This window comes from Pseudophryne corroboree, chromosome 1 (assembly GCF_028390025.1).
Source record: "Pseudophryne corroboree isolate aPseCor3 chromosome 1, aPseCor3.hap2, whole genome shotgun sequence".
NCBI classification, from domain to species: Eukaryota; Metazoa; Chordata; class Amphibia; order Anura; family Myobatrachidae; genus Pseudophryne; species Pseudophryne corroboree.
The window spans coordinates 1,069,730,566-1,069,754,188 of NC_086444.1; the positions used below are offsets into that span (position 1 = coordinate 1,069,730,566).

General features: G+C 47.6%; 1 protein-coding gene across 2 annotated transcripts in view; it reads left to right on the forward strand.

Annotated features, from left to right (window-relative positions):
• CORIN (corin, serine peptidase) overlaps window positions 1–23,623 on the forward strand; it is a 521,516-nt gene that overhangs the window by 190,796 nt on the left and 307,097 nt on the right. For both annotated transcript variants that reach the window (XM_063920973.1, XM_063920972.1), the window contains exon 2: window positions 16,588–16,732. In XM_063920973.1, the coding sequence (XP_063777043.1) occupies window positions 16,588–16,732 (145 nt within the window). The remainder of the gene's footprint in view (window positions 1–16,587; window positions 16,733–23,623) is intronic.

The window sequence follows — 23,623 nt, forward strand, 5'->3', positions numbered from 1 at the left end:
TTTCAACAGGTACACCATGGATTCTACTGGAGAAGAGGACCGACCTGCGTGGGAACATAAGGTAAGTATGTGTATATGGAGGTGTGGATGGATGTATTAAAGTTATACTTTCAAGGTGTGTGTGTGTTGTCTTTATTGGGGTATTTTTTTAGTAGTAGTACTACAGGTACCAGCGGGCCCGTTTTTCCGCCGCATGCTGGTACTTGTGGTTCTCCAAGTACCAGCTTGCGGGGGAGGCTTGCTGGGCCTTGTAGTACTGCTACTAAAAACAATATCAATCACTTTTCACAAAGGCTATCAGCCCCCCATCCGCAGCCCATTGGATGGGGGGGACAGCCTCGGGCTTCACCCCTGGCCCTTGGGTGGCTGGGGGGGGGACCCCTTGATTGAAGGGGTCCCCACTCCCCCAGGGTACCCCGGCCAGGGGTGACTAGTTGGATATTTGATGCCACGGCCGCAAGGCACTGTATAAAAGTGACCCCCGGCTGTGGCATTATCTGTCCAGCAAGTGGAGCCCGGTGCTGGTTTCAAAAATACGGGGGACCCCTACTCTTTTTGTTCCCCGTATTTTTGGAACCAGGACCAGGCGCAGAGCCCGATGCTGGTTGCTTAAATATGGGGGAACCCCTGTCCATTTTTTCCCCATATTTCTGCAACCAGGATCGGCTCAAAGAGCCCGAGGCTGGTTTGCCTTAGGAGGGGGGACCCCACGCAATTTTTTTTTCTGAAAATTTAGAACATTTCCCCCCCCATTCCCACTGAAAAACATGCACGGATCTCATGGATCAGTGCATGCCTAGACAAACACGGGATAAAAAAGCAGGTCTGTTTTTTTTTAGCACTTTTTCACGATTTGTATTTTATCACGGCAGTGTTTGGCTATTGTCGGCAGTGTTTTGCACTTTTTAGTAAATTCCCGATTTCTACCAAATTGCAGGTGTATTTGACCGATGGTGTATTGATTCGTGATTTTTTCCTAGGACTTCCAAAATATTACGAATGCCCTCATCACTGCCGTGATTTTTGCTTAGTAAATTACCGAGATGACACTTTGAAGAAAAAACGGCATCTCAGTCAAAATCGGGACCTTAGTAAATATACCCCCTTGTCTCCCTTTTGTCATAGATAAATGTTTCATACACCTAAACTTTCCTCGACAATTGCTCTATAAAACTGTAAAAATTAAAATTCATCCAGCAGTTCTCGAGAACAGACAGACGTCTTCCAGGGACTTTATATGTGATTGTATTGTTGTGAAATTGTTTATCTGATATACTTACCTGTTTGCTTTGCAAAAAAGGATGCCAGATGAGACTTCTGCTGTATTTAATGTAAAATAAAAATGTAAAAGCTTACAAATAAGTGTATTTGTTACCTGTTATTTAGTTGCAATTAAGTTACAGCTAGAAGCTGAGGACTAGTAGAGGAATTTGCCTGGCTGAAAGGAGTAGGTAGTTGAGAAGGATGGTTCGAGAAAACACTAGTTTGCAGGAATCTATGACCTGCAAGCTAGATTTGTTCTAGGGAACAGGATTGCCACCTAGCAACAGCAGGTGGGTTAGGCAGCAAGCCTCCCGAAATTGCTGAGGGAGAGGAGAGTGAAAGAATTTTCACCTCCTCTCCCACACTTACAGCGGCCGGCCCGGTGCACGTGCGCCCGCGGTCACATGCACACGCGCGGTCACGTGAGCGCGTGCCTCAGCCACTGGTCATATTTTTCTGGAAGCTCACTGGTAGCAAACCTGTCCCTAAAGCATAGGGAAAGGTGGTATAACCTTTGTGCTTAAGTAGCCCTGTATTAATCATTGTAAGAGAAGAGCCACTAGTAGTACTTTGAAACCAGGGATGTTTTATTTAACTGCAACTGGTAACATTCCCCAAATGAAAACAGGGAAGTGAGAAGGTTTAAACTCTACACTAAAGTCAGTAACAGAAAGCAGAAATTGGAAACAGGTAGTCTCGGCCAAACTTTAGGCATAAACGTCCAAGGCGGAAAGTAGTCTACTTTTGTTCTTTATTGGCAGCTGCTTGCGACTTCTTTTGGTCCCTTGGTGCGCTTAAAGGAACAACGAGAGGGAAGATATCAATATCTGATATAGAGTTCTCTAGAGGAAACAACAGCCCTAACAACATTGGTGCAAACCCAGGGAGGGTTGGGTGGGAGCTATTGCTAGGTGGCAGTCCTGTTACCTAGAACAAAACCAGTTTGCAGGTCATAGATTCTTGCAAACTAGTGTTTTGTTCTACGGGAGGCTTGCCACCTAGCAACAGCAGGTGGGCAGACTACCACATACCTGGTGGTTGCTCTGAGGAACTCGATTTTTTGCAAGTCTGTTGGCCTCCAGTAGTGTTTCGCAAAAGTGCGAGCGGAGGACCATCTTGCAGCTAGCATGATTGATTGCAAAGGGTTGCCTTTGGTAGCCGCTCTTGTAGCAGCTGCTCCCCGTAGGGAATGGCTTTTTAAGTGATCTGTATCGATCCCCTCTTTTTTCATAGAAGCCACTATCCATCCTCTAATAATTGAGGGTCTAGCAGGTCGATATGGTTTGCTACACGTGATAAAAATCTGTGTGATATTGTCTCTCAATTGTTCTGTCTGGGCAAGGTAGGTTTATAAACACGAGGCTACACATAGTCTTGGGACCTGAGGATCTTGAATAATATCAAACTCCACAATAGGGCTATTAAAGGATGAGGTTTTAGTGTGTCCTTTGAGTATATTGTATCCCGTAGGTGTAAGTGATAACCATGGGTCTGAAATGTGTGTGAGGGTAAGCTCGGCTCCTCTCGCAGCTATAGCCAGAGCCAGCAAGGATGCTAGTTTGCAATATAGTAGGCTGATATTAGTGTCTGTGTCCCAAGAGGCCAGGAGAGAGAGAAATGGTTCTATGTTCCAGGTGTTTGATGTTTGAGTACTTTGGCAGTATGGGCCTAGAGAGGTGAATGCTTCTAAATAGACGTAAGTATAAACTTGTCAACTGTTAAATGTGGGATTTAGATGGTTAGAGCAGAGCCCTATGACCTTATGGTAGCCGACGCTAGTCCTATTTGGTATTTGGATGCTAGGAAATCTAGAGCTAGGTGGATTAGCGAGTTTTGGTTAGAGGAAATTTGTTGAGATCACCACAAATCAAATTCCTAAATGATTGTGCAATATCTGGCTCTTGTATGAGGTCTTAAGGACGCGTTACTCAGGGCTTCTGTGGGAGAGGCTAAAGAGAGGTTGGTTAACAACCTAGTGATATTGACATCCACATGCACTGGGGTTCCTTGGAAACACTCCCTGGATAGTCCCAGGAGAATTTTGGGGCCTCTGCGTAGTTGGCTGATCAAAGGTAACGATACTCTGGACGGCCACACCGGGTATACTAACACCATGTGGGGTACACAGTCCTCCCTGATTTTCTGGAGTACTTTGAGGAGAAGTGCTGGGGGGAAAAGGTATAGGGGTGAGGTAGATATGTCCATGGAAAGGATATAGCATCCATCCTCCATACTCCTTTGGTCCATATTCTGGACACAAATCGCAAGGTTTTAGAGTTTGCGGGACTGGAGAATAGGTCTATCTCCTAGTTCCCAAAGGTTTGGATTATTGTTTGAAAGACTTGGCCTTTTAGGGCCATCGAGTCTAGGGACAGTCTTTTTCGTGGGATAAGGAGTCTGCTAGTTCATTTAGCTGTTCGGGGATGTAAGACGCGAGAAGGATTATGTCCCTTTGACTAGCCCAGTTCCAAATTTCTAATGCTTCTCTGCATAGGGATATTAACTTGGTGCTCCCAGTTCTGTTTATGTATGACACTGCGGTCATATTGTCCAAGCATAGGTGAATGGAGGTGTCTTGTACGCGAGTGGGAACTAACTCCTTCACAGCTAGTTTTGCTGCGCGTAGTTCTAATATGTTGATGTGCAGTTGGGATTCTTCAGTTGACCAAGTGCCCCTGACTGCTTTTTCTTGAGAGAATCCTCCCCAACCTGTTAAAGACGTGTCTGTGGTTATTGTCATGGAGGGTGTGGGGTCTAGGGGTGGTATTCATGTGACCGCCGGTCAGCTGACCGACAGTCACATGACCTCCTCCACGAGCCCGACGGCTCACTTTCCCGATGGTCGGCATGCCGACCAACAGGGACTATTTCCACTAGAGATGAGCGCCGGAAATTTTTCGGGTTTTGTGTTTTGGTTTTGGGTTCGGTTCCGCGGCCGTGTTTTGGGTTCGACCGCGTTTTGGCAAAACCTCACCAAATTTTTTTTGTCGGATTCGGGTGTGTTTTGGATTCGGGTGTTTTTTTCCAAAAAACCTAAAAAACAGCTTAAATCATAGAATTTGGGGGTCATTTTGATCCCAAAGTATTATTAACCTCAAAAACCATAATTTCCACTCATTTTCAGTCTATTCTGAATACCTCACACCTCACAATATTATTTTTAGTCCTAAAATTTGCACCGAGGTCGCTGGATGACTAAGCTAAGCGACCCTAGTGGCCGACACAAACACCTGGCCCATCTAGGAGTGGCACTGCAGTGTCACGCAGGATGGCCCTTCCAAAAAACACTCCCCAAACAGCACATGACGCAAAGAAAAAAAGAGGCGCAATGAGGTAGCTGTGTGAGTAAGATAAGCGACCCTAGTGGCCGACACAAACACCGGGCCCATCTAGGAGTGGCACTGCAGTGTCACGCAGGATGGCCCTTCCAAAAAACACTCCCCAAACAGCACATGACGCAAAGAAAAAAAGAGGCGCAATGAGGTAGCTGTGTGAGTAAGATAAGCGACCCTAGTGGCCGACACAAACACCGGGCCCATCTAGGAGTGGCACTGCAGTGTCACGCAGGATGGCCCTTCCAAAAAACACTCCACAAACAGCACATGACGCAAAGAAAAAAAGAGGCGCAATGAGGTAGCTGTGTGAGTAAGATAAGCGACCCTAGTGGCCGACACAAACACCGGGCCCATCTAGGAGTGGCACTGCAGTGTCACGCAGGATGGCCCTTCCAAAAAACACTCCCCAAACAGCACATGACGCAAAGAAAAAAAGAGGCGCAATGAGGTAGCTGTGTGAGTAAGATAAGCGACCCTAGTGGCCGACACAAACACCGGGCCCATCTAGGAGTGGCACTGCAGTGTCACGCAGGATGGCCCTTCCAAAAAACACTCCCCAAACAGCACATGACGCAAAGAAAAAAAGAGGCGCAATGAGGTAGCTGTGTGAGTAAGATAAGCGACCCTAGTGGCCGACACAAACACCGGGCCCATCTAGGAGTGGCACTGCAGTGTCACGCAGGATGGCCCTTCCAAAAAACACTCCACAAACAGCACATGACGCAAAGAAAAAAAAAGGCGCAATGAGGTAGCTGTGTGAGTAAGATAAGCGACCCTAGTGGCCGACACAAACACCGGGCCCATCTAGGAGTAGCACTGCAGTGTCACGCAGGATGGCCCTTCCAAAAAACACTCCCCAAACAGCACATGACGCAAAGAAAAAAAGAGGCGCAATGAGGTAGCTGTGTGAGTAAGATAAGCGACCCTAGTGGCCGACACAAACACCGGGCCCATCTAGGAGTGGCACTGCAGTGTCACGCAGGATGACCCTTCCAAAAAACACTCCCCAAACAGCACATGACGCAAAGAAAAAAAGAGGCGCAATGAGGTAGCTGTGTGAGTAAGATAAGCGACCCTAGTGGCCGACACAAACACCGGGCCCATCTAGGAGTGGCACTGCAGTGTCACGCAGGATGGCCCTTCCAAAAAACACTCCACAAACAGCACATGACGCAAAGAAAAAAAGAGGCGCAATGAGGTAGCTGTGTGAGTAAGATAAGCGACCCTAGTGGCCGACACAAACACCGGGCCCATCTACGAGTGGCACTGCAGTGTCACGCAGGATGGCCCTTCCAAAAAACACTCCCCAAACAGCACATGATGCAAAGAAAAAAAGAGGCGCAATGAGGTAGCTGTGTGAGTAAGATAAGCGACCCTAGTGGCCGACACAAACACCGGGCCCATCTAGGAGTGGCACTGCAGTGTCACGCAGGATGGCCCTTCCAAAAAACACTCCCCAAACAGCACATGACGCAAAGAAAAAAAGAGGCGCAATGAGGTAGCTGTGTGAGTAAGATAAGCGACCCTAGTGGCCGACACAAACACCGGGCCCATCTAGGAGTGGCACTGCAGTGTCACGCAGGATGGCCCTTCCAAAAAACACTCCACAAACAGCACATGACGCAAAGAAAAATTAAAGAATAAAGAGGTGCAAGATGGAATTGTCCTTGGGCCCTCCCACCCACCCTTATGTTGTATAAACAGGACATGCACACTTTAACCAACCCATCATTTCAGTGACAGGGTCTGCCACACGACTGTGACTGAAATGACGGGATGGTTTGGACCCCCACCAAAAAAGAAGCAATTAATCTCTCCTTGCACAAACTGGCTCTACAGAGGCAAGATGTCCACCTCATCATCATCCTCCGATATATCACCGTGTACATCCCCCTCCTCACAGATTATCAATTCGTCCCCACTGGAATCCACCATCTCAGCTCCCTGTGTACTTTGTGGAGGCAATTGCTGCTGGTCAATGTCTCCACGGAGGAATTGATTATAGGCCCTCATTCCGAGTCGTTCGCTCGTTCTTTTTTTTCGCATCGCAGTGAAAATCAGCTTAGAGCGCATGCGCAATGTTCGCACTGCGACTGCGCTAAGTAATTCTGCTATGAAGAAAGGATTTTTACTCACGGCTTTTTGTTCGCACCGGCGAACGTAGTGTGATTGACAGGAAATGGGTGTTACTGGGCGGAAACACGGCGTTTTATGGGCGTGTGGCTGAAAACGCTACCGTTTCCGGAAAAAACGCAGGAGTGGCCGGAGAAACGGGGGAGTGTCTGGGCGAACGCTGGGAGTGTTTGTGACGTCAAACCAGGAACGACAAGCACTGAACTGATCGCACAGGCAGAGTAAGTCTGGAGCTACTCTAAAACTGCTAAGTTTTTTTTGTTCGCAATATTGCGTAAACTTCGTTCGCACTTTTAAGATGCTAAGATACACTCCCAGTAGGCGTAGACTAAGCGTGTGTAACTCTGCTAAATTCGCCTTGCGACCGATCAACTCGGAATGAGGGCCATAATTCATTTTAATGAACATCATCTTCTCCACATTTTCTGGATGTAACCTCGTACGCCGATTGCTGACAAGGTGAGCGGCGGCACTAAACACTCTTTCGGAGTACACACTTGTGGGAGGGCAACTTAGGTAGAATAAAGCCAGTTTGTGCAAGGGCCTCCAAATTGCCTCTTTTTCCTGCCAGTATAAGTACGGACTGTGTGACGTGCCTACTTGGATGCGGTCACTCATATAATCCTCCACCATTCTTTCAATGGGGAGAGAATCATATGCAGTGACAGTAGACGACATGTCCGTAATCGTTGTCAGGTCCTTCAGTCCGGACCAGATGTCAGCATCAGCAGTCGCTCCAGACTGCCCTGCATCACCGCCAGCGGGTGGGCTCGGAATTCTGAGCCTTTTCCTCGCACCCCCAGTTGCGGGAGAATGTGAAGGAGGAGATGTTGACAGGTCGCGTTCCGCTTGACTTGACAATTTTCTCACCAGCAGGTCTTTCAACCCCAGCAGACTTGTGTCTGCCGGAAAGAGAGATCCAAGGTAGGCTTTAAATCTAGGATCGAGCACGGTGGCCAAAATGTAGTGCTCTGATTTCAACAGATTGACCACCCGTGAATCCTTGTTAAGCGAATTAAGGGCTCCATCCACAAGTCCCACATGCCTAGCGGAATCGCTCCGTGTTAGCTCCTCCTTCAATGTCTCCAGCTTCTTCTGCAAAAGCCTGATGAGGGGAATGACCTGACTCAGGCTGGCAGTGTCTGAACTGACTTCACGTGTGGCAAGTTCAAAGGGCAGCAGAACCTTGCACAACGTTGAAATCATTCTCCACTGCGCTTGAGACAGGTGCATTCCACCTCCTATATCGTGCTCAATTGTATAGGCTTGAATGGCCTTTTGCTGCTCCTCCAACCTCTGAAGCATATAGAGGGTTGAATTCCACCTCGTTACCACTTCTTGCTTCAGATGATGGCAGGGCAGGTTCAGTTGTTTTTGGTGGTGCTCCAGTCTTCTGTACGTGGTGCCTGTACGCCGAAAGTGTCCCGCAATTCTTCTGGCCACCGACAGCATCTCTTGCACGCCCCTGTCGTTTTTTAAAAAATTCTGCACCACCAAATTCAAGGTATGTGCAAAACATGGGACGTGCTGGAATTTGCCCATATTTAATGCACACACAATATTGCTGGCGTTGTCCGATGCCACAAATCCACAGGAGAGTCCAATTGGGGTAAGCCATTCCGCGATGATCTTCCTCAGTTGCCGTAAGAGGTTTTCAGCTGTGTGCGTATTCTGGAAACCGGTGATACAAAGCGTAGCCTGCCTAGGAAAGAGTTGGCGTTTGCGAGATGCTGCTACTGGTGCCGCCGCTGCTGTTCTTGCGGCGGGAGTCCATACATCTACCCAGTGGGCTGTCACAGTCATATAGTCCTGACCCTGCCCTGCTCCACTTGTCCACATGTCCGTGGTTAAGTGGACATTGGGTACAGCTGCATTTTTTAGGACACTGGTGACTCTTTTTCTGAGGTCTGTGTACATTTTCGGTATCGCCTGCCTAGAGAAATGGAACCTAGATGGTATTTGGTACCGGGGACACAGTACCTCCAACAAGTCTCTAGTTGGCTCTGCAGTAATGATGGATACCGGAACCACGTTTCTCACCACCCAGGATGCCAAGGCCTCAGTTATCCGCTTTGCAGTAGGATGACTGCTGTGATATTTCATCTTCCTCGCAAAGGACTGTTGGACAGTCAATTGCTTGGTGGAAGTAGTAAAAGTGGTCTTACGACTTCCCCTCTGGGATGACCATCGACTCCCAGCAGCAACAACAGCAGCGCCAGCAGCAGTAGGCGTTACACGCAAGGATGCATCGGAGGAATCCCAGGCAGGAGAGGAATCGTCAGAATTGCCAGTGACATGGCCTGCAGGACTATTGGCATTCCTGGGGAAGGAGGAAATTGACACTGAGGGAGTTGGTGGGGTGGTTTGCGTGAGCTTGGTTACAAGAGGAAGGTATTTACTGGTCAGTGGACTGCTTCCGCTGTCACCCAAAGTTTTTGAACTTGTCACTGACTTATTATGAATGCGCTGCAGGTGACGTATAAGGGAGGATGTTCCGAGGTGGTTAACGTCATTACCCCTACTTATTACAGCTTGACAAAGGCAACACACGGCTTGACACCTGTTGTCCGCATTTCTGTTGAAATACTTTCACACCGAAGAGCTGATTTTTTTGGTATTTTCACCAGGCATGTCAGTGGCCATATTCCTCCCACGGACAACAGGTGTCTCCCCGGGTGCCTGACTTAAACAAACCACCTCACCATCAGAATCCTCCTGGTCAATTTTCTCCCCAGCGCCAGCAACACCCATATCCTCCTCATCCTGGTGTACTTCAACACTGACATCTTCAATCTGACTATCAGGAACTGGACTGCGGGTGCTCCTTCCAGCACTTGCAGGGGGCGTGCAAATGGTGGAAGGCGCATGCTCTTCACGTCCAGTGTTGGGAAGGTCAGGCATCGCAACCGACACAATTGGAGTCGGACTCTCCTTGTGGATTTGGGATTTCGAAGAACGCACAGTTCTTTGCGGTGCTACTGCTTTTGCCAGCTTGAGTCTTTTCATTTTTCTAGCGAGAGGCTGAGTGCTTCCATCCTCATGTGAAGCTGAACCACTAGCCATGAACATAGGCCAGGGCCTCAGCCGTTCCTTGCCACTCCGTGTGGTAAATGGCATATTGGCAAGTTTACGCTTCTCCTCCGACAATTTTATTTTAGGTTTTGGAGTCCTTTTTTTACTGATATTTGGTGTTTTGGATTTGACATGCTCTGTACTATGACATTGGGCATCGGCCTTGGCAGACGACGTTGCTGGCATTTCATCGTCTCGGCCATGACTAGTGGCAGCAGCTTCAGCACGAGGTGGAAGTGGATCTTGATCTTTCCCTAATTTTGGAACCTCAACATTTTTGTTCTCCATATTTTAATAGGCACAACTAAAAGGCACCTCAGGTAAACAATGGAGATGGATGGATACTAGTATACTTATGGATGGACTGCCGAGTGCCGACACAGAGGTAGCTACAGCTGTGGACTACCGTACTGTGTCTGCTGCTAATATAGACTGGATGATAATGATATGAAATCAATATATATATATGTATATATAATATCACTAGTACTGCAGCCGGACAGGTAGATATATATTTATTAGGTAATGATGACTGATGACGGACCTGCTGGACACTGTCAGCTCAGCAGCACCGCAGACTGCTACAGTAAGCTACTATAGTAGTATGTATCAAGAAGAAAGAAAAAAAAAAACCACGGGTAGGTGGTATACAATTATGGATGGACTGCCGAGTGCCGACACAGAGGTAGCTACAGCCGTGGACTACCGTACTGTGTCTGCTGCTAATATAGACTGGATGATAATGATATGAAATCAATATATATATGTATATATAATATCACTAGTACTGCAGCCGGACAGGTAGATATATATTTATTAGGTAATGATGACTGATGACGGACCTGCTGGACACTGTCAGCTCAGCAGCACCGCAGACTGCTACAGTAAGCTACTATAGTAGTATGTATCAAGAAGAAAGAAAAAAAAAAAACCACGGGTAGGTGGTATACAATTATGGATGGACTGCCGAGTGCCGACACAGAGGTAGCTACAGCCGTGGACTAACGTACTGTGTCTGCTGCTAATATAGACTGGATGATAATGATATGAAATCAATATATATATGTATATATAATATCACTAGTACTGCAACCGGACAGGTAGATATATATTTATTAGGTAATGATGACTGATGACGGACCTGCTGGACACTGTCAGCTCAGCAGCACCGCAGACTGCTACAGTAAGCTACTATAGTAGTATGTATCAAGAAGAAAGAAAAAAAAACCACGGGTAGGTGGTATACAATTATGGATGGACTGCCGAGTGCCGACACAGAGGTAGCTACAGCCGTGGACTACCGTACTGTGTCTGCTGCTAATATAGACTGGATGATAATGATATGAAATCAATATATATATGTATATATAATATCACTAGTACTGCAGCCGGACAGGTAGATATATATTTATTAGGTAATGATGACTGATGACGGACCTGCTGGACACTGTCAGCTCAGCAGCACCGCAGACTGCTACAGTAAGCTACTATAGTAGTATGTATCAAGAAGAAAGAAAAAAAAAACCACGGGTAGGTGGTATACAATTATGGATGGACTGCCGAGTGCCGACACAGAGGTAGCTACAGCCGTGGACTAACGTACTGTGTCTGCTGCTAATATAGACTGGATGATAATTATATGAAATCAATATATATATGTATATATAATATCACTAGTACTGCAGCCGGACAGGTAGATATATATTTATTAGGTAATGATGACTGATGACGGACCTGCTGGACACTGTCAGCTCAGCAGCACCGCAGACTGCTACAGTAAGCTACTATAGTAGTATGTATCAAGAAGAAAGAAAAAAAAAAACCACGGGTAGGTGGTATACAATTATGGATGGACTGCCGAGTGCCGACACAGAGGTAGCTACAGCCGTGGACTAACGTACTGTGTCTGCTGCTAATATAGACTGGATGATAATGATATGAAATCAATATATGTATGTATATATAATATCACTAGTACTGCAGCCGGACAGGTAGATATATATTTATTAGGTAATGATGACTGATGACGGACCTGCTGGACACTGTCAGCTCAGCAGCACCGCAGACTGCTACAGTAAGCTACTATAGTAGTATGTATCAAGAAGAAAGAAAAAAAAAACCACGGGTAGGTGGTATACAATTATGGATGGACTGCCGAGTGCCGACACAGAGGTAGCTACAGCCGTGGACTACCGTACTGTGTCTGCTGCTAATATAGACTGGATGATAATGATATGAAATCAATATATATATGTATATATAATATCACTAGTACTGCAGCCGGACAGGTAGATATATATTTATTAGGTAATGATGACTGATGACAGACCTGCTGGACACTGTCAGCTCAGCAGCACCGCAGACTGCTACAGTAAGCTACTATAGTAGTATGTATCAAGAAGAAAGAAAAAAAAAAACCACGGGTAGGTGGTATACAATTATGGATGGACTGCCGAGTGCCGACACAGAGGTAGCTACAGCCGTGGACTAACGTACTGTGTCTGCTGCTAATATAGACTGGATGATAATGATATGAAATCAATATATATATGTATATATAATATCACTAGTACTGCAGCCGGACAGGTAGATATATATTTATTAGGTAATGATGACTGATGACGGACCTGCTGGACACTGTCAGCTCAGCAGCACCGCAGACTGCTACAGTAAGCTACTATAGTAGTATGTATCAAGAAGAAAGAAAAAAAAAAAAACCACGGGTAGGTGGTATACAATTATGGATGGACTGCCGAGTGCCGACACAGAGGTAGCTACAGCCGTGGACTAACGTACTGTGTCTGCTGCTAATATAGACTGGATGATAATGATATGAAATCAATATATATATATGTATATATAATATCACTAGTACTGCAGCCGGACAGGTATATATATTTATTATGTAATGACTGATGACGGACCTGCTGGACACTGTCAGCTCAGCAGCACCGCAGACTGCTACAGTAAGCTACTATAGTAGTATGTATAAAGAAGAAAGAAAAAAAAAAAAAAACACGGGTAGGTGGTATACAATTATAATATTATATATATATTAATTATATACAATTATATATATATATTAATTAAACTGGTGGTGATTATTAAACTGGTGGTCAGGTCACTGGTCACACTATCAGCAACTTGCAAGTAGTACTCCTAAGCATACAATCACAATATATATTATACTGGTGTGGCACTCTGGCAGCAAAAGTGTGCACTGTACGTTATATGTAGTATGTACTCCTGAGTCCTGAGTCCTGCTCTCAGACTCTAACTGCTCCCCACTGTCAGTGTCTCCCCCACAAGTCAGATAATACAATACAGTCACACTATCTATCACTTCACTTCAGCAAGTACTAGTAGTAGTAGTACTCCTCCTAATGCTCCCTAAAATTACTACTGTGTCTCTCTCTTGTGAGACTGTCTCACTCTCTTCTCGAATCTCTATAAACGGAGAGGACGCCAGCCACGTCCTCTCCCTATGAATCTCAATGCACGTGTGAAAAATGGCGGCGACGCGCGGCTCCTTATATAGAATCCGAGCCTCGCGAGAATCCGACAGCGTGATGATGACGTTCGGGCGCGCTCGGGTTAACCGAGCAAGGCGGGAGGATCCGAGCCTGCTCGGCCCCGTGTAAAAAACCCTGAAGTTCGGGCGGGTTCGGATTCCGAGGAACCGAACCCGCTCATCTCTAATTTCCACTCGTGGGTGTCCACGACACCCATAGAGTGGTAATAGAACCCGTGGCGACCGCAGGTCGCCACCGAGCCCGCAGCATGTCGAGCGCAGCGAGCCCGCAAGGGGCTTGCTGCACTCGCCCCTCCCCGCCGGGATCCCGGCGTCGGTATGCTGCCGGGATCCCGGCATCGGTAAGCTGACCGGCGGTCAGGAGACCGCCGGTCAGCCATACTACACCCGGGTCTAGGAGAGGGCGAGGAAAAGGAGTAGAAATACTGTTCCAATGGGACAGCTCTGTTTTCGCCCTTCTGGAGAGAAAAATCATATCTTTCCAGGTATAATGAGCATGAATAAGGGTTCTTCGAAGGCCCTGCAGTTCTCTGCATAATATGGGTACATGTTGGAAACCTGGGGCCATCACTACAATTTTCCCAATAATTGTTGCTTAGACGCGTAGGGATAATCTGCGCTTTGTGGAAGTTTTTTGTATGTAAGTTTTTGTGTCTGGGTGTCCAGATTGAACCCCAGGAATGTTAATGTCTTGGTTGGGGTAAGAACTGATTTCTGGGTGTTTATAGTGAAACCCAAGTCGGCTAACAAGGAGAGGACTACTTCTCTGTGCTTTGAAATGGTATCGAGGTCTGTGTGTACTAGCAGTATGTTGTCTAGGTACACAATGCTGACGCTGGTGAGAAATAACGGCTTTCATGACCCGTGTGAATGTATGGGGTGCACAAGAGAGGCCAAATACCATCATGACAGTCCACTGGTATAAATTGTGTTTCCAGGAGAATCTGAGAAATCGCCTGTGATTGGGGTGAACTGATATAGAATGGAAAGCTTCTTTTAGGTCTATTTTTATACAGAAGCAGTCCCTTGTGAGTAGATAAGGAATGTCTGAGATACCTTTCATGTGAAACTTTTTCGCTTTTAAGTATCTATTCAATCCCTTGACATTTAACACTGGTCTTATTGAGCCATCTTGTATAATATTGGGAACAGGTGGCTTACCCAGCCCGTTACTGCTGGGTCTGCCAGTTCTATTTTTCCCTGTAGCAGTGCTATTGAGAGTACCTCGTTAAGCTGAGGACTGCAATCCCTTGAACAAGGAATATGATTTGTCTGGCATGGGAAACAAATCAGGGGAAGGTTTAGCTTGGACAGAATCATCTTTAGCAACCATTTGTCTGTGGTAATCTTTTGCCATTCTGCAAAAGATTCCTTGAGTGTTTTGTGTGGTATGGTTATGCTTACCGTCGTTGCTTGCGACCTCTATTAGAGTTTTTCCAAGTGTTGGAGGTCGACGCTCTGGCGGCGGCATTGGATCTGCTACCGAAGCCTCCTGTCTGGGCTCCTCTGGTGCCTTGAAAGTTTCGGGTCGGACCTGCGACTCTTGAAGTCCGGCCCCCTTGGGGAAAGGGCCTCTTGAACTGTTTGTTCCCTTTTTTTTTAGGTCAGAAAAGGATTTGAGGGCCTTATGTCTAATTTTTACTTCCTCAATAAACTGGGGACCGAATAAGTCGGCATTATCCAAATTAGGGAATTCTAGGGATTTTGGAGCCAGGTCTGCTAGTCCTGCGCTAGTTAGCCATCTGGACCTGCGGGTGTTAGTAATGTGATTGAATGTCTGGCCTATAATAAGCGTTGCTCTGTTGATAGCCTTAAGAAGTGCCAACTTGGATGCCACTAGCGAATCTAGCGAGATGCTGGATTCCACTTCTCTTTCAGCTTTATCAAATACATACAAGAGGGGTCCAGCTGTGTCTACTATCTTATATTGTATTTTTCTAAGCGTGCGATTAGTGATGTCATTATATCTCTTTTCACCCACTATAGAAGTCAGGGTTCGGTCTATACCAGGCGCAAATAATGCTGGCACATCTGGTAACCCTGTATAAGAGCATAACACTAACTCATCCCCTTTAATGAGTGTAGCTCTGAAAGCAAGCTGAATCATGTTTTAGTGCCCAATGTGTGGCGTATAGTTTAGGCGGAGGTGTTTTTCCTGCTAAAGCCACTCTGGCCATCTGAACGTCGCTAAATTCCCCACGCTGGGAAGAAGCGGAGGATCTTGTCACTTCCTCGAATTCCCAATCAACTGAGGAAGAGTGACTGTTCATTATGGAAGGAATGCGGCTCTTTTATAGGTGACCCCATGTACTGTGAGCGGGTCCCTTCATGCTACTTGCTGCTGGCAGATATATTTTTCCAGCTACGGGCAGGAGATTTGTGCTTGCTCTGAGCACTATTAGGTTGTCTGCTACGGACAATACCAGGGAACTGGAGGAATATCACCTGAACAGGTCCCTTTTTGATAAGACTTACTTTTATCTGTCTTATCTAGTTGTTTCCTGTGTAAAGGGCTCCCTGAGTTATGAGATAGCTTTCTGTTCTGCTGAGAGGACTTGCTTTCCTCAGCATCAGAGTAGTCAGAGTCAAGGAAGTTACTGACTGAAAATGTTTTCTTTCTTTTTATAGGAATGTCCTCTGAAGAGGCAGGGGATGAGGAAGAAGAATGTGTTGCCCTTTTATGGGCTCTTTTTCCTGTAATACTGCCAGCCATGGAGGACAGTGTGAGGGAATCTGTCGCAGAGACAGAGACACAGTCCTCCGTGCCTGTGCTGACAGAAAAAATCTGACCAGCGGCCGGCCGCTGTAAGTGTGGGAGAGGAGGTGAAAATTCTTTCACTCTTCTCTCCCTCAGCAATTTCGGGAGTCTTGCTGCCTAAGCCACCTGCTGTTCCTAGGTGGCAAGCCTCCCGAAGAACAAACCTTATTGCATGCCCGCATTGTTCTCATTGAACTAACCTACTACGGCACTGGATTCCTTAAGAGGGGTTCTGGGTTACAACACTGTTAATTATTATAGGGATCCTATTATTAAATGTAAGGGACACCCTGTCCAGATATTGCATCGGCATGCGGGATCCTTTAGTTTTGCCACTGCCTTTAAGCAAGGAATTTTAGCTTGTTGATTGGTATTTTTTTTTCCGTGTGTATGTGTGTGTGTGTGAAATATTAATGATGTATCAGATAGCAGCTGGTATAATAATTCTTGGAACAAGGCAAACTTGATAACACTAAGCTGTTTTTCTTCTTCAGGTCTTCCGAGCAGATGAAGATAATATGGGGGATGGTTGTTCTCAAAAGCTGGCATCTGCCAAATACCTACGGCTTTTGCTGCTAATTCTGATTCCATGCATTTGTGTTCTGATATTTTTGTTGGTCATTCTGCTCACTTTTGTAGGTAAGTGAAATGTTTTTGTTTGTTTTTTTAAATTTGTTATATTTATTAACACTTCAGTGTGAAAGAATGTATTTTTTATATTGTATTTAATTGTTAAAATTGAATGGATATTGTAGCCAGTGTCCATCCCACACGATAAACTCATGGCGTGTTCTTTTTTTTATATATGGGCGTATCAATGCTAGGCGCCATATAAATGGATAGGTAATTGTTTTAGCATGTTATATTTAGTACTTTAGGCACAGTTGTAGAATTGCACATTTAAAATGTGTAGATTATGCACTTATAAGAAATGTAAAAAGTATATTGTTTCCAAAAGGCTTTGGCATTTGGAATGTGTGACCAGACACCTGCCCTCAGAGGCTAAGCCCAGCGATCGCAGATTGGATTTGGGTCACACGGGAGCAGGCCAGTAGGGGATTCCCTCCTACCATCAGTAACTGCCTGTTACTGACTTCACTCATGGCGCAGTGGGTGGGTCTGTTGCTGCCACCACCAGCCTCCTAATACGTGACAGCTGGAACCATGTGCTGCTCAGGCTTCTACAACCGGCACCTGAATGCTGCTTGCTGCTGTGTATACGTCGACACGCTTCTGACAAACCTCCTGACTGGTGTCGGATGACCCCCACTGGTCTGTGACCTGGACCAGGCATGGCAGAGGGCGGAGCTCGGAGACACTGGGCTTACCCTAGGACAGGTGGAGAACGGAACTGCATTTGCCGCATTCCTACTTGTCGCAAGGTGAAGGCACTCATCTTGAGGCAATGATGTTTATTTGCTCAAATGGCCTTTAAAAAGACTCTTCCCTTGATGTCACAGCAGTTGTGCATTTACATGGGACTCTCAGGCCTCCTGTTATCTTACTCCAACACACAATACCAAAGCGTGTAGCTCCATCCTGTTCTCTTTAACCAATCAATTTAAGTTCATGAGTAGTGCATGCCTTGGGCACACGCATGTCTAATTGTCCCCTATGGACAGTGACGAGTGGTTACTTCTTTGTGCCTGAGCCCACCTGGAGTTTTAGTCGCCACCCAGGACTTGGCACGTATAGGCTTGGGGGATGGTTCCAACCCAAAATACTTTTAGGAATCTGCTCAGGGACCCAGCTAACCACTTCTACCCTGAAATTGAGCTCCAGAGATGGGCAACCGAGGTTCCCGATCTTAGTCCTCTGGCCGCAGGCAGGGTCAGACTGGGGTATGAAGGGCCCACCGGGGGAATGCAGTTATAGGAGCCCATATTTAAGGGTGTGACCATCCTACAAAGGGGGTGTGGCCAGCCATCACAGAGGCTTGAAATGCACAATAGTCTTGTGCAGTGTAATGCAACATATCTACCATATATAATACAAGTGCACAGTCTGTAACCTGATTCCTAGAGGAAGGAGTGGGCCCTCAGGCAATGGGGCCTACCGGTGGTTTCCCTGGTACCCCTGTGGGCCAGTCCGACCCTGGCCGCAGGAGATGGTCAGGGGTATAACCCAGCCCACAGAAACTTCTAGATTTCCCCTAGGCTACCAAGGAAACAAGGCCCTCATTCCGAGTTGTTCGCTCGTTGCCGAGTTTCGCTATATTGCGATTAGTCTCTTACTGCGCATGCGCAAGGTTCGTAGAGCGCATGCGCTTAGTTATTTTACACAAAAGTTAGGTATTTTACTCACGGCATAACAAGGATTTTTCATCGTTCTGGTGATCGGAGTGTGATTGACAGGAAGTGGGTGTTTCTGGGCGGAAACTGGCCGTTTTATGGGTGTGTGCGGAAAAATGCTGCCGTTACTGGGAAAAACGCGGGAGTGGCTGGAGAAACGGGGGAGTGTCTGGGCGAACGCTGGGTGTGTTTGAGACGTCAAACCAGGAACGAAACTGACTGAACTGATCGCAGCGGCAGAGTAAGTCCCGAGCTACTCAGAAACTGCAAAGAAATTTCTATTCGCAATTATGCAAATCTTTCGTTCGCAATTCTGCAAAGCTAAGATTCACTCCCAGTAGGCGGCGGCTTAGCGTGAGCAATGCTGCTAAAAGCAGCTAGCGAGCGAACTACTCGGAATGAGGGCCTAAGTAAGTACACTTTCTACACTAAATACATTTTAAATCTTTTTGCATTGTAAAATATACACAGCAACAGGCTTTCCCCCACTGCAGCACTGCAGCCCAGGAACTACTCTCCTGGCTAAGAGCTGCATATACAGTTAAAAACATTTCTGCTGCGGGGTACACTGGGCTCCACAAGTCTGGACAATGGGGGGTGTAGAGTAGGATCTTGATCCGAGGCACCAACAGGCTCAAAGCTTTGACTGTTCCCAGAATGCACAGCACCGCCTCCTATATCACCCCGCCTCCCAGCACAGGAATCAGTTTGTCAGTTGGTGCTGCAGTAAGCAGGCACTTAACAGAGGGGCTGCTCCAAGCAGCCCTGAGAAAAGCTTTTCATGAGGTAAAAAGTGAAGACTTCAAGGGCAGCAGCGGTGGTAAATGTCTTGTGACATTCACTGCTGCAGCTCCAGCTCTCCCCAGCGGCGCTGTACACTCCCGAGCCCTGGTTGCCGGGTACCTACAGCGGAGGCTCCGGTTTTCTTCATGTTAGACACACAGGGCTGGGGCTCTCCAGGATCGCGTGGCTGCGCTTCGGTAGGTGGTAAGTGGGTTCCTCTTGCGGGACCCGGTCTTTATAGCGATCCGACGCGGTCAGTGGGAGGCGGGCCGCGCACGCTGGTGGTGGACACTGTGGATACAGGCGATCCCACTAGATCACCAGTGCATGGGCGCAGGTCAGGTTTTCTCTTAAAACCGATTTTAATATTGCCCACAGTACCCGGTGGTTTTGCCAGCAAGGGGGATAAGGCTTAGACCTGAAGGCCCTCCCCTCGCCCCAGGGCGCCATTTCCAGCAAGTGTTCCCGCCCTGGAGCTGCATCTCTGTCTTTCCTCACTCCCTGTCAGTGTCTGCGGCACCATTACTCCTCAGCTCACTGTTCCTGGGACTGCTTGGGCAAATCCTCCTATGTAAAGCCGCCTGGTTGTCAGCGCTGTGCCTTTACATGACACTTAAGTATTCTACCTGCCTTTTTAGTCAGTGTTAGTAAGAAAGAGTGCATTTAGTCAGGGGTTTATAGTACAATTACCCTGTGATATACATCCAGTTTCTTACTGTGTAGTGTTATATCTATTGACTATATAGCAGTGTAAACTAGTCCAGTGCAGTATTATTGTCTGCAATAACCTCTGCATTGTACAAACTGTGACTATTTGTGTGTGCATTGATAGCTGAGTGGTGTCCATCTCGTGACTTTCACTCAACTTGCTATCCCTATATTCTATAACCTGAGGGGGCTTGGTGCGTCAGGTGTTATTTAATATAGGATTTTCACAAAGATATACTGTATTACGTATTTTTCTCTGTGATTTAGTCACCATATCTCTCCTTTATCTCTGCTGGTGCTGACTACACTGCGCAGGGGTTTGGGTTTAGGGATATAGTGCTGCTAATAATTATACTGTGTTACCTCATACTGCAAGTTATATCATGTCTGCTTCTGAGGGTAACGGTTCAGGGGCGGAACACACTGCTGGTGTTGCTGAAGCCACAGGCACATATGGGGAGAATATAGCAGCTGTGGGCTCTGGTTCTGGGGGCTCCTTGCCCCCCAGTGGTACTGTGGCAACGGAGGCACATACTGACCCTCCGTGGGCCGCTTTTTCCACGCTTCTGCATACGCTAGTTCATAAACTAACACCCCCTATGGGACCCCCAATGCCGGTACAACCGTATTTGGTCCATGCAGCTAACTCGCCGTGGGCGGACGCTTTATCTGCTCAATTAAAGAAGTTGAACCAGTCCCTGACTACTAAAAAGTCTGACCATCGCTCGCCTAAGTCCAAGAGGTCCTCTAAGCGAGCGCTCGTCTCCTCACAATCTACTGCTGTCACTGACACCTCGTCTGATGAAGACAGCACATACACTGACCCCACAGGTTCTGACTCAGATACGGCTGATGGGGAGGGTAGTTCACATGTGGATGTTCCTGATCTTTTGGAGGCTATTAAGGTAATTCTGCAGATTACGGATGATCCCAAGCCATCCGTTCCTCTTAAGAAACCAGATAGGTTCAAGCGTCAGAAGGCGATTAAACAAGTTTTACCTCACTCTGACCACCTAGTGGATATACGTCAGGAACCCTGGCAAAGCCCGGGTACGAAGTTTGTGCCTCAAAAGAAGATGCTGGCTCGCTATCCCCTCGCACCAGAGCTGTCTAAGAATTGGGAAACGCCTCCTCCAGTAGACTCACATGTGGCTAGGATGGTGGTTTCCTCAGCTCTACCTGACACTACCGTCACGTCTCTAAAAGAGCCTACGGATAAACGTGTCGAGGGTTTTCTAAAAGCGATTTACACCCTCACGGGTGCTGCACAAAGGCCCACGATTGCAGCTACATGGGCTGCAGAGGCTATTGAAGCATGGGCCTTGGAGTTAGAAGCTGAAATCTCCTCTGACCATGCTAGACAATGCTTGTCATATATTGTCACAGCTTCTAGCTATATTAAAGAGGCGGCTTCTGATGCCGGTATCCTAGCAGCCAAGGCCTCTACTACGTCAGTCCTGGCTCGCAGGATATTGTGGCTGAGATCCTGGTCTGTGGATCTGGACTCTAGAAAAACCCTGGAGGTACTCCCTTTCAAGGGGGATATTCTGTTTGGGGAGGACTTAAATAAGATGGTGGCTGACTTGGTTACTGCCAAAACTGCCTGTCTGCCTAATACAGCTCCTTCTGTGTCGAAGGCCAAAGGCACGTCCTTTCGCCCCTTTCGTCCTTCAGGTAAAGCAAAAGGTCAGGCATACCATAAGCAGGCCCGCACTCCCAAACCTGGTAAGCCGAAGCCCAAAAGAGCCTGGGCTGCCCGTCAGCCAGCAGCCAAGACCGATAAGCCTGCCGCATGACGGGGCGGGCCTCCCCCTGGGGGATCCCAGGGTGGGGGGCCGGCTTCTAGGGTATACCCCGGAATGGTTGAAGACCACTTCAGATGCCTGGGTACGGGAAGTCGTCACTCGAGGTTACGCCATAGCCTTCAAAAACCGACACCCTCATCGATTTTGCCAGACAGACGTCCTGTCGGACCAGACAAAGGCAAACACTCTGCATTCGGTGGTACAGACCCTCCTGGATACAGGAGTCGTAGTACAGGTGCCTCTTGCTCAGAGGGGCTGGGGGTACTATTCTCCGCTGTTTCTAGTCCCGAAACCGAATGGGTTCTCCCGGCCCATTCTCAACCTCAAGGCACTGAACAAGTTTGTGAAGGTTTCCAAGTTCCGTATGGAAACCCTTCGCTCTATAGTTCTGGCCTTGGAACCTGGGGACTACATGGTCTCCCTGACATACAGGATGCTTACCTGCATATTCCTATAGCAGTGTCACATCAACAATACCTGAAGTTCGCTATTGGCAACCTCCATTACCAGTTTCGGGCGTTACCTTTTGGTTTAACAACGCCTCCGCGAGTCTTCACCAAAGTTATGGCGGTGATGACGGTGGTACTCCGCCGTCAAGGGGTCAGGATACTGCCGTATCTGGATGACTTGTTAATCCTGGCAAATTCCCCAGATCTTCTCCTGCGTCATCTGGATATGACGGTCCGGTTTCTACAAGCCCACGGGTGGCTCATCAACTGGAAGAAATCCTCCCTGGTCCCTGCTCAGAGCATGGTGCAGCTGGGAGTGCTGTTGGACACTCACAACCAGAGGTTGCTCTTGTCTCAGGAGAAAGTCCTGAAACTTCAGGACAGGATTCGTTGCTTCCTTTCTCGTCCGCAAGTGTCGATACATTCGGCAATGCAGGTGCTGGGCCTCATGGTATCAGCATTCGACATGGTGGAGTATGCTCAATTCCATTTTCGCCCCCTTCAGAAGCTGATTCTAGCCAAGTGGGACGGCCGGCCTCACCGGATCAGGTCTCAAATGATCTCTTTGACTCCGGAGGTCCGTCTGTCGCTGCTCTAGTGGCTCCAGGACCGACAGTTGTGCAGGGGCCGTCCCTTCTGGATATCCAACTGGGTCCTGTTGACGACAGATGCCAGTCTAAGAGGTTGGGGCGCGGTGCTGGAGCAGCACTCCTTGCAGGGTCGGTGGACCAAGGAGGAATCTCTCCTCTCGATCAACATTCTGGAATTGCGGGCGGTCTTCAATGCGTTGAACCTAGCCCAGCATTTGATTCAGAACCGTCCTGTTCAAGTACAGTCGGACAATGCCACCACAGTGGCTTACATAAATCATCAAGGCGTCACTCAAAGCCGTTTGGCAGTGAAGGAAGCCTCACGGATTCTACGTTGTGCAGAACGCCATCTATCGGCAATATTCATTCCGGGAGTCCTGAATTGGGAAGCGGACTTTCTCAGTCGTCAGGACGTGCATGCCGGCGAGTGGGGCCTCCATCCAGAAGTGTTTCAACTCCTCGTGGAAAGGTGGGGTCTTCCAGATGTGGATCTGATGGCGTCTTGACACAATCACAAGGTTCCGGTCTTCGGAGCAAGGACAAGGGATACTCAAGCAGCATTCGTGGATGCGTGGAGGTTTCGGCTGCCGTACATGTTCCCTCCGGTGTCACTCCTGCCCAGGGTAATTCGGAAGTTCAAGCAAGAAAAAGGAAATCTGCTTCTCATAGCTCCGGCGTGGCCCAGACGGCACTGGTTCTCAGACCTACAAGGCCTATCGTCAGAGCGTCCACTTCTACATCCACAACGCCCAGACCTCCTCGTTCAGGGCCCCTGTGTCTACCAGGACCTAGCCCGGCTGTCTTTGACATCGTAGCTCTTGAAGCTTCCGTCTTAAGAGCTAAGGGTTTTTCTGAAGAGGTCATTAAAACTATGTTGCGGGCCCGGAAACCGGCCTCTGCTCGG